We start from the raw sequence: 12,231 nt of genomic DNA on the forward strand, positions 1-12,231 counted from the left end.
TAAATGAATACATAAAATTAATTCAGAGGATTTACTCTTCCCTTTATGTTAAATTTCATTAACTACCTGCACTGATATAATTAAAACATTTATATATTCCTTCAATTAATTATGTTATAAACTAAAATGATTTTTAAGTGCTTGAAAATCCATTCTCAAACTCTTCAAATATTTGTTTTTCGTCAAGTAGTAGAAAGAATACTTTATTGCCCTATGAAAACATGGCCTCTTTTTCACTTTGAAAAAGATCTCAAGTACTTAAAGATAGTTTAAAACTTTTTGCATTCACCCCTCCTAACTCAAAAAGGGTTCATTTCTCTCTGAATCCATGTTATTTTATACGTTAAGAAACACAGTTCGCTTGCTCTAGAGCCTGCTCTTTGAACCAAAAATATGGGGGTAGCATCTTGTACTTTAAGCTTTGGCCAGGAAACCTGTTATGAACAATCAGCCCATCCAGCCAGCTGCCCAATTCCAGACCATGTAACACAGGCACAGAGCTTGCTGTGAGTGAGAAAGCATTTGGAAATTGGTAGTCTGTTCCTGGCCAATGCCTTTCCTGGAAATGCCAGGGTTTCTCCTCCTTTCTGCAAGGGGCACTATAGAGCATCCTGTACAAAGATCAAGAGTGACCTGACAGAACTGGCCACAGCAACAGAAGTCCTTTTTCTTAGGGGCTCCCCTTCTGCTGTTTGCATGCATTATAGCTCAGCTGCACATAAAGAATAAATCCAGTAATTTCAGGAGGCATTAGGTTTTCAGTGCATATGAAGGTCACCTGAATTCCATATACAACTGAGTAGCCACCACTGAAAAAAAACCAACACACCACCACCATACATTACACCATTAATTTATGGTGTCCAAAGCCCAGAAGATGCTAATCCCCAGCATTACTTTAGCAACACAGAAGAGAATAACTAAAGCAGTAAATCATATTTTGAATACAAGAGCATGGCTCACAGACTTGTAGCTGCTTTGAGAAAGACAAACAATCCAGAGATGCGCGGATCTTGCATAATCTGGGATTAATGAAAAATTACATCAACTGCAATCCCCCCTCCCCACCTTCATACTGCTGCAGAGGAACCAAGAAAAGCAATTTGCTGTGACAAACTACAGCTGATAATCAGTGCTGTTGGTTACATCTCAAGCCTACAGAATGATACCAGGAAGACCTGTGGTTTGCTATAGGATGCATTGCTATGTTCTACACTACAGCTGCTGTATCTATAAAAGGAATAAAGCTGTACTCTTTCTATTGCATAAAGGTTACAAGAAGGTTCACAGTTATAAAAACTAAGGTTATAAGTATGCTCACAAAGAAACTCTTAAATTAAAGGACTGAAATGATACTGCTTGCCTCAGGAAACAAACAAAATAAAGTCATACTGAATACTAGACAAAATTAAGAGAAAGATTAGTCATCTCTAAGAATATCACAATACCTATAGTTTCTACAATAAACATTACCAGGGACTTTAAAACAAGTTTCAGGGAGAGCTCAGTCTGATTTTCAGAATCTAAATGAGATCTAAATCAGCACGTTAGTCTGCAGCTTACTGCAGGTGAAATTCAAGAAGCCTGAGGTGTCCCAGTACCAGCTACAATCTGAAACAGCAGATGGGATTCTAGTTCAGATCCGACTGCAATTCTTTTGTTGCTGAGGGAACATTCACATTCTTTCAAACTCCTAGTAGGTCTGCATCTCCTTAGGTCACTTGTATGCAATTCTTTGCTTTGGCCTGTCCTTTAGCCCCATCATCCAAAAGAAGGAAAATTTACCTGAGATATTTCTAATACTTCTGAAGATTAAATGGTTAAATGAAATATAACCTATGGTGAGAGAATTTCATCCTTGAAATTTGAAGTAATTCTCTTAGATCTGCTTGGCTTTCTAAGTAACCATCCAGCTACACCACACACAGCACAAGAAGGAAATATACCATAGACTGACAGCTGTCAAACAAAACAAGATCTTATCAGACCAACAACTCCAAAACCTGATATGCCACTGAATGCCTCTTCATAGCATAACTGCTCAGAACCACAAATTCTACAGATACATATTTCATCTCAATCTATCCCACAATATCGCGTGTTTCATCTCAATCACAATACAATAGAACCACATTAACTGTTTTTCATTTCTATTCATCAAATATCACTACTTGCTTGTTGTGACAACGAAGGACAAAACCACTTCCAGTTACCACAAATTTTTTTTTTCTTTTTTTAAAGACAGTCATGTAATTTATTATCCTCAAGATCTGAGATAAATAATTTTCTCAAAAGTTCATAACTACCAAAAGCACTCCCACAAAACCCTACAACAAAAACAGAACAGAAATTATGGATATGTAGCATCTTCTACTTTTTCTGTAATAGATTTGAAATCTATTTCCCAGACATTCCAGATAGTTATCTAGCTGTCACACACAGGATACCATCTCCTTGTTTCAATACATTCTGCACCACGTGGGCTTATTATTTCCCTGAAACTGTAAAGTTTTAATTAAACAAAGAGCATTGATCTTGGTCTGTTGCCTCAAAATTTCTATTTATCAATTCTCATGAAGATCAATTCATTTAGTCAAATATCAGAAGTTGGGTCAGTTGATCTCATAGATGACCAAATGCAATGAAATTAAACATTTCACTTCCAACTAAAAATAGGAAGCAAGATGTTTGAATAGATTTCTACCTGAAGAAAACATGCAACACAGGAAAAACTGTAGACATGAATGAAGGTACTGACATTTTCTCACTTTTTCATAATCGGAAAGTTAAAATGGTTTAGAAGAAAAAGCTCCATCACTTCTAGATGAGTCAGAATACAAGAAAAGAAAATGCAAGATATAATTTTTTAAAAAAGGTTAGGTCAGAACAAGTCATTATTGTCTGCCATTTGATATTGTAATTTTTAATTAGAAAGTCATTCTAAAAATATGCAAGAAAAATTGCTTTGAAGTTTCTAGGTAAGCCTTAATACTTCTTAACGCTTTTTTTTTTCTAGTAGGATGAGAATCTGTTGGATTCTTCACTTCCTAAATAAAATGACAATATTCAGCTGTTAATTTTTAAACTCAAAGATCATAATCTTAGAAACTATTTAAAAATTGAAATTACATTGTAATTGCTAAATTAAAAATACAAATTAAATACACTGAGACGGTCAAAAATAGTATGTTAGAAATCTAATGTGTTATTAAATAAATAGTTGACCTCTTTAAAAAAAATGAAATTATGAAATTATGAACAGGAAAACTGTCTACGTACAACGATACTTCAGAGCACGCTACAATAAAAGACTCAACTTTGGCAAAATCTGGGTATTATGTAAGCTGCTACACACCTTCCTCTACACATTACTAAATCACTTCCTTCCAGAAACATATCATAAATAACATAGCATACAGTTTTTGTTTATCCCACTGATAAATCATCCACCACTGTCAAGTAACAGCTTTGTACCCATCAATGGCACATGGTATTTGTGTGTGGTTCATTTTCCACAATTAATTTACTTCCATTTGGAATATTTCTCTCAAATTTACTTGAGCAGAAAACATCGAGTGTCTTTTGTTTCTTATACTATCAAGAATAGGGAACTAAATTTAGAACTGAAGGACAATGTCTTTTGACAAAGAGCACCCGAACTACTCAAAAGTGAAATGCGAAATGCAAGCAGCATGTTACAGTAACATAACCAATGTGACGTGCTTAACAAGTCAGTGTTCTTCCTTTTGCCCGGAAAGCAAAGCAAGTATGGCAAACTAATCATCCACTTGCTGTATGTACATTCTATGACCTGTAAATCAAATCCCCCTGTAATGCCATGTATCCAGCAGCACTGTAATCTATTCCACTGTGAACACAGAATATATGCAATTTAAAAAACAAAACGAAAACCTTTGAGCATGGGAAAACATGTACTTGTAAGTACAGAATTGCCAAGATTAGACAACTGAAATGGATACATTACTAGATCTTGAGTTACTTTACTTTCCATCAAAACCATAGTTTGCGGTAGATAATAAATACATACCTACATAAAAATATCTTACGTAATATCATTACAGGTAGAGAAATTTACCTTTTCTGGAAATAAAAGTTATTTTTCTATACTGTCTTGATTCATAAAACACAGTATTTTCCTTTGTCTTTGCAATTCCAAAAGTCACAATACCTGATCCAGTCCTAGCTTAGTTAAATAGATGGCACTTTTTTGACATGCTTGGTCTTCACAGACTGGTAACAAATGTTCACTTTGTCCATCACCATCTGCCAAAGAAAAAAGATGGTCAATGTGTATTTGCAAAATCAGAAACTTTATTTGCAAGAGATAATTAACTGAACATTTTTAGTGTGAAAAATTAGACCAAAATAAACTAGACATTGAAAAAATCCTTTACCTTTGTAATCTCTCATCTAAAAGAACTCATCAATTTTCTGTTTGAAGATAATCTTTGTTGAGTGTTTTCATCTTGATCCACAGTAGAGAGGAACTTTTAAATTTTATATCTGATGATAATATATTATATTTAGAAGAGTAAATGCTTACTAATTTACTCTGTGGTCCCTGTGTTTAACCGGGAAGAAAATTACTCATATATATCTGCCATCACAAATCTACCATACAAGCAAATCCAACTTTTAGAACCAATTTTAAACTTCTGCACTGCCAGGAAGACTAAGAAGAGTCATGAGTTCACATGTACTATGTTATCTATACTAAAAGGTAAAAAACAACACTAGAAAGTTCACCAACTCAATGGCTGATAAATTCCAGGCCTATAGAACTAGCTAAATATGACTAAATCACAGATTTTTAACAAAGCTCTTCTAGCACATGTATTTCCAAAACCTTTAGGGAAACAATGACCATCTACATGTTGAAACAAGCAATGTCTAATTGCATCCAGAATTCTGACGCACAGAGCATACAATGAGAAATAAAATGGTTTTCCATTATCTACTCCAGGAGGAATCCCCACATTCACATTTTGCAGTCCTGCCTTGCATATTCCCAAGCTACCTTGTGTGGGCTGAGAAAGAAGAACAGTGAGGCAGCTGAATGTAAGCAGCCCGAGAGAAGCTAGAATTGCTGCATTAATGACTAGTGCTGCAACTCCTGATTATCACCATATATGCCAAACTAGACTTGCTAGAGAGATGCAACCCATAAAAGCTTCAGAGAATTTGCTTTTCCAGGCTATGAAATAAAGGCTCAAACTGTAACGCAAAATTTATCTTTTCAAATTGCCCCATAGCCCATATGGTTTTGAGCAGCTTGGTATTAATATTTTAAGTAGATTTTTTACAGTTGCTTTAAAAAGTCTCCTTAGTTAACATATAAAAACACAAATCAAAACCAAAACACTACACCACCCTCAAAAGTTACCGAATCCCTTACTTATTTCCCAATGTACTACTGACCACAACCAAAGCGTTTTGTCATACCTAACCTATACCATAATAAATGATGCCTCAGCTTACCAAATTATATTTCTATGAAGACAAACCACCTTTTAGTATACACATCCATACGTAGTTAAAATTTGTAGGTACCTCCATCATTATGTAAGGAAGCTGGGAGATGGAAAATTGGGTCATAAGGGGCAGAAGGACTTGTAAAAATATCAGACCTCCCTAGATACCTCCAAGTGATAAAGCTGAGCCATCACCTTCAGTGGCTTTCTACATGCCATCTGCCTCAAGTATTATTTTATCTCACAGCAAAAACCCTCCTAAACTATTATGGCAGCTCTGTTATCAAGTACAAACAATTTAGGATGGCAGTTAGCCTCGGAAGTAGTCCAGTAAGTCAGCAACCAAACAGATGAGAATATAAATTACCGCTGAACAGAGAAATTAACATAGCAACCAGTGAATTTGACAGGTCTGAAATCAGCACCTGCTTGTAAAGCTGTTTTCTTTCTGCATCATTCAAGTAAAACAATTAAAGCAGGATACTGATTCAGAATTAATGTTTTATGTACCATGAATAAGAACTGTGCCCATTATCACTGACTTCAACAATGACCACAAAAAACATAGCAAAAGAAAGCTGGAACAATTAAAGTGTCTAAGTTCCCAACAACCATGTGTAACATTTACAATATACATCATAGTGAGCACTCGATAAAGCTGCCTCATTGAGAGCTTCACTACCACTATCTTTCATCCAAAAACAAACAAAAAATGGCTAGGTACATATTCACATTGCAGGGCAGGCAAAACAAATGCAACTTAAAAGGCATCAAATGAAGTGCCAACCATGAGAATACAGCTGGAAATAGGACATCAATGAAATGAGAATATCTTCCGAGCCGTAGCGGAGTAGTTTAAGAAAGCCTACAATTAGATAAATACTGTCTTACAGAAAAGCAGCAATCAAGAGAAGGAAAGCCCAGAATTCTTCACGTCTGTCACACTATTCTCTCTTATTTCTTCTCTAGTTTTTATTTCTAACCCTTGTCTTAAAATGCACAGATCCTTCTTTTATTATTAAGGTTATTTAATCAAAAGGCATTTTCTGAAGAAAACTCAGATTTGTCAGAAGTGATAACTGCTGTAAATGATTAGTGATTTTTTTTTTTAAACAAAATAGAAATAAGGATAAAACCCACCCAGAATATTGGCTAATCTTGCATTTAAATGCAAATCTTGCCTCAATTTTTGCAAAGAAATCCTTCCCCCCACCCCCAAAAAACCTACCCTCCTCCCAAACCAGCCCTAAGCACCAAATTAGAGTAGAATGTTTCATTTTCCTGTTTTTATATTGCCATTTTACACTGTCCTGATCTGCAATAACTACAATGTTTCCAGTATTTCTGAAACCTGTCCAAAGGCACTGTGTGGAAACAACATATGGATCCAGCAACTTTTCCACTTTTGAAAGAAAATTGATTCTTAATCTTTGTGCTTCCTACCTTGATTTCGTACCTTGAAGTGCCGGCTAAAATTTTTTTTGCACAACTCTATAGATCTTGAAAACCACAGGAAAATACCCCAGGAGCTTCTCACAGAACTCAATCTCACTGCAACAACTAAACTATCTTGGACCTATAATGATAACTCATCTCATCTTCATGCTTGGTTTAATTCTCAATTTAAGTAAACATCCTTTTTTTTAAAACAAAACAAAACAAAAACTCTAATCTTGAATTTAAATTCCTCCACAAAGGAGGAGGAAGCCAGAAATGAAAAAGGAGTATCATTAGCACACTTGCTTCAGCCCTATTAGGTTTTCATAGGTGAAAAAACATGCATGTGAAGCTCTTTGGGGTTTACTAATGAATACGCCATTGATGATAATGGCTGGAGGAGCTCATTAGATGAACTGAAATAAGATGTACTAGCTACAGATTAAAAGACAAGGAAAAAACATTCCGTATAACATTAGTTGATAATGTACTTCATCCTACATCCAGCTAAACCTGACATCCACATTGCAAGCTCTATTTGTTTATTTTTTAATAAACGTGACCATTATAAAAATTCTTTGTTTCTGGAAACCTCATTTTAGTCACCACCAGTGCAACACTCATTTCTATATATTTTAGGAGATCTTGACTGCTTATTTGAACATTTTATGAACATTAGATACAAATTAGATATAAATGTAAATAAAATTGGACACAGCTTTATTTCAGAGTTATACATGAGAAGAAATTCCCTTAGTTACATACTAATATTTAAACACAATTATGCATTTTCTTGATAGCTGTGCCAACAATATTACCTTTGTAAGACTACATGTGGTTTGCGTGTGTTTCTGTGTGGCCCAGTGGCTCATACGAATTTACACTTTGTCTAAACAGTGAAATGCCTTCATTTTGTCAAACAGTACAGAAATACCATACATGCAAAATGTCACTACATGTGTTTCATCCTAGTACACCAAGGGAATTAGGTGTTAGAACCAGTCATGACATTTACTTCTAGAAATTCTGTTATCTTTACTCAGCTCCTAGAGTCTACTGGTCTATCCTTCTGTGACTGTATGGATTTTTCACCAACTTCAGTTCAAGTTGCTGGAAATCTCACTGTTAACATTACTTGTAAATCCAATGCACCTCATAGCACTAGAGGTGCTTAAACATACCCTAGACTCCCAATGTACTTTGGGAGCTTCACTCATCTTGAAAGAAAGCCTGTTTGACGTAAAAATAAACACTCAGCTGGTAGCTATCACGTTCTCAACACGTGACTCTGACTTGTGATACTAGAGAACAACACTAAGAAAAAAAAAAAAAAAAAAAATCAAGCTTTATAGGTAGTGGAAATGAAAAAAAAAAAAAAGAACAGTCCCACACACTCATCAGCTACAAATCTGTATTTATGTCAAAATATATAAAGATAAAATTAGCAGTCATATATTCTACAAATCATATGAGAGTTGTTACTTACAACTACCTATTCACTGCATTTCAATGAAAAGTCATGGGCACAAAGACTCCTTTCCATGTCTGCAAACTTTTTCTGGATTGGAACAGTAGAAGAATAACCCAAAAGACAGAGATGGGAGTACACTTCATAGATTGTATGAGAAAAATTACTTGCAACTAAAGCTTGAAAATTCTTTGAAGATGTTCAAACATAGCTCAAATCTCTTCCATCTCTTCTAAAAATACATGTGAACAGAAGAAAGAAAAAATACCCAAATAGAATTTAGAACATTATTATATTTTTAAAGTGTTCAAAATTCAATACGAACATAAAATAGCAAACAGATGTTTTAAAACAAAAAAAAAAAACAAATAGTAAATAGTGTTTATTATTTGTTGTGTTTACTACAGAAGCATTTACTCTGATGGTCTCATTGATCCTCCTGAGCATTTCACTAAATGCTCCCATCTACATGTAGGTGTTGTGCTGTCCTAATTTGTTATGGTGACACTGGAGTTTGTGTAGTTTCAACTCTGAAAATTAAGGGATTGCTGTAGCAGGTCCATTAGATTTTTCCCCTTCCATTTTCAACCAACTGGATGATCAGCCAAATGAGCATAGACCCTTTATGATGCAGAGCAAACAAAGCCACACACTCGAATGCCTCAGTCAGTTCCGTTTGGTAACTAACTTACCACCTGCATCTTCCCTTAACTGAAGAGGAAGATAAATCTATAAAGTAAGTAGGCTGACTAGCCAGCAGGCGCTGCAATTGATAGAAGACAGCACACAACCCTGCACTACCAAATTGATTTTCTTTCCTCTTAGGACTGCTAATGAAGTATGTTCTTCCACACTTTAAGGAAAAAAGATCTATACCTGATAAACTTCTTCCAAAATCACAATGTCTCAGACAGATGCTTTATAAATAAGCATGTTTATCACGTTAAACAGAAGTAAACAGGCAACAAGATTTCTCAGTTCAGATAGTCAAATTCCTTTAAAACAGAAAGTGGTGTTAAAAAGTGGTATTTTACAACCAAGGTGCAAAACAATAAAGTTGGCGGGCGTATGATCCAATTATTAATAAATCATTAATTTATTAATAAACTCATAACTTATTCCAGTTGTATTAAGAAAAACTTCCCCCCCCCCCCTCTGGGAGATAAACATAAGCTAAGTACGCACGTTAAGACAGAAAGAACAGCCTAGCTTCCATAATTCTGGATCCGATGCTACATCAAAGCAAGGCACTTCATACACCACAGAGTCCTCATGCCTTCAGCACCTACTGTTCTCTCCTGAGAATATACATTGTGAACTGGCTGTGTTATTACAGACCTCCCATCAGTGCAGTCTTCACAGTTCCTTTCAAAGAGGTGAGAAAAAACATTTCCTCAGCATGGTAAAATAAAAGCCAAGAAGCTTTTCTCTGCTGTTGATTTAAATTCAAAATAAGCATCAGGCATCTCTGTTTAATATAATACATCCTAATGCACATTCATATGCCTTTTATTTCACCATGCACATAGCTTGCTCACATCTCTCCCTCACTGCTTTGCACTGTTCTCATTCTTCTTCCTTGTGAGCCTTTCATTTAAAGTTCTAAAGAACCGAAAAAAAGGAGGAAAAAAATCCTGCTACAGCAGCACTCAAAACACTCTCCTTCTGGGGCAGGCAAAAAGAAGGCAACCAGTACAACTGAGTTTGATATTCAAACAAAATAAAGGTTTGTTTGAAAGCTGATTATCTTAAATTTATCTTCTGAAGTAATAAAATGATTAGAATTCTTTTGTCACTTTCTGCCTTCAGGTGTTCAAGGAGATGGTCATGACAGAGATGATTATAATAAATTACTAAGATAATTACGCATTATTAAAATAATCAATGTCAGCTGCTTTTTGAAAATGTGAATCACAACTTCAAAAGACAGATGTAAAGAGCTTTCACAGATGAATCAAAGTTATGCGAACATTAAAAAAAACTAATAACACACTCCTTCACATTAAAATTCTTATTTTAGGTTTGCCTATACCCTCCCAAAGAATCTGTATTAACATCTCCATGGAAAGAAAAGCATTTAAACACAGCGTGTCAGCACAAAAAGACTTCTAGGCTACATCTGATTCACCAGTGAGATCTTCTATCTTAATTGGAAGAAGAGCAAATTAAACATACTAACTGGAGTCCAAGAAGGAAAAAAAGGGTTTAAACACAAAATGAAATTAAGAACAAAATAAGAAGCTCCCCACACACTAAACAATAGTCAGCACTGAAATTCCTGTCGCAGTTGATGCTGAAATTTACTTTTCTAAGTATTTCACATTGTAAGAACAGAAATGGCAAAGCTGAGAACTATCTAAAGTTACACATTTAGAAAGCACATGTGGTATCAAACTTCTATGTGATAACAAATAAGGAGGGGAAACTGCTACAGCTATGGTCTTAGCCTTTATACAGGATCTTTTTCTAAAGAACTGTCATGATGCTAGATATTTAAAAATAGGACTAAGAAAAGATAAAAGTATCATTGAACAGCAGGCATCCCTGGTCACCAATTAAAACGCAAGACAGGTTTATCCTTTAAATACACTTTCTACAATGCACCTTGAACTCAATACCCAAGTGGCAATTAACTTAGAGTATCTCCATGTACCCGTTTCAGATGAGCTCAAGTGTGTCTATCACAAAAACAACTTCTTCCTTAGATAAGGTCATTCAGAATTCTTTAATATCATTAGCTTTTGCATCTTTTCACACAAACTGATCAGAGTAATAACAGTATTCCTCATATGCTGAGTATTTCGAACACAGATATATTATCTTCCTGCATCTTAAGATTCTTAAAGAGTCCTTTCATTGACTACAGGAGCTCAAGTACATTTCCACAATTCAGAGCTCAAAAGACGATTGCTATGTAAAGAGGTTATTTACCAAAATACATCATTGAAAGTTTTCTTGTGATACATAGTTACTGCATCTGAGGATGTGACATTCCGAAGAGGAGGAAAAAAAATAAAGAAATTCAGATTCTAAAAGAAAAGTGAGATACAAAACTGGAAGCTACAGAAGTGCAATGAAACTCTGCAGACATAAAAGCAATGTATTTAAGGTATCATCAGTTGCAGGATAATCAAAGTCTACTTTAAAAAAAAAAATCAACAAAATGCATTTTGCACAGTGCAAGGAATGGTTTCAACAGAAAACGAACAAAGGTTAGGCACTCTGTTACACTGTTTAAACACAATGAGCTGGCATTAACAAGCTCTCATTACCTATGACAAAAATATCGATTTCTACCATATGACAGTCAAGTAACATACATGAAACTCTTCAGTTACTTGGTGAACGGAGAAGATGTCTTAGAATTAGTAGTTGGATTACTAGATTCTAAACATGAGAAAAAACTGAGTTCAGGTCTCAGGAGAACTTCAATAATCCCAATTCTTGCTTTGTCAAAAAAAGTAAGCAGGTTTGCATAGTACGAATAAACACAGGCTTCATAAATTAAAGACGACGACACAGATGAAGACCCAGCAGCAGCTAAGAGAACATATGGCAAGTAAAAAGTTGGCTAAACGCTACCCTGAAAAAGTAAGACTTGTGTTGTATTTATTCACAAGGACACTATCAACAGTATGCTCTACTTTCATTTTGGAAAGCTATTTTTGACTCTTACAAGCTGCAACGATTTATTTATTTATTTTGTGTGAACTTAGCAAAAGCAGTGACTGATTAATAAAACTTCTCAATTCTCAGGTCAGGCATCACAAAACATAGTTTATCAATATCCAGTGAACCGATCATAGGTTAATAGAAATTATAATGTTAATTCCC

The 12,231-nt window shown here is 35.0% G+C and overlaps 1 protein-coding gene across 1 annotated transcript in view; it reads right to left on the minus strand.

The window, feature by feature from the left end:
* The window catches only part of ITFG1 (integrin alpha FG-GAP repeat containing 1), a 72,856-nt gene that overhangs the window by 31,919 nt on the left and 28,706 nt on the right, over positions 1-12,231 (minus strand). Inside the window, exon 9 of the mRNA XM_082770043.1 lies at positions 4,190-4,284. Within this exon, the coding sequence (XP_082626169.1) occupies positions 4,190-4,284 (95 nt within the window). The remainder of the gene's footprint in view (positions 1-4,189; positions 4,285-12,231) is intronic.

Source organism: Aythya marila (assembly GCF_965140915.1).
Source record: "Aythya marila genome assembly, chromosome: 12".
Lineage (NCBI taxonomy): Eukaryota > Metazoa > Chordata > Aves > Anseriformes > Anatidae > Aythya > Aythya marila.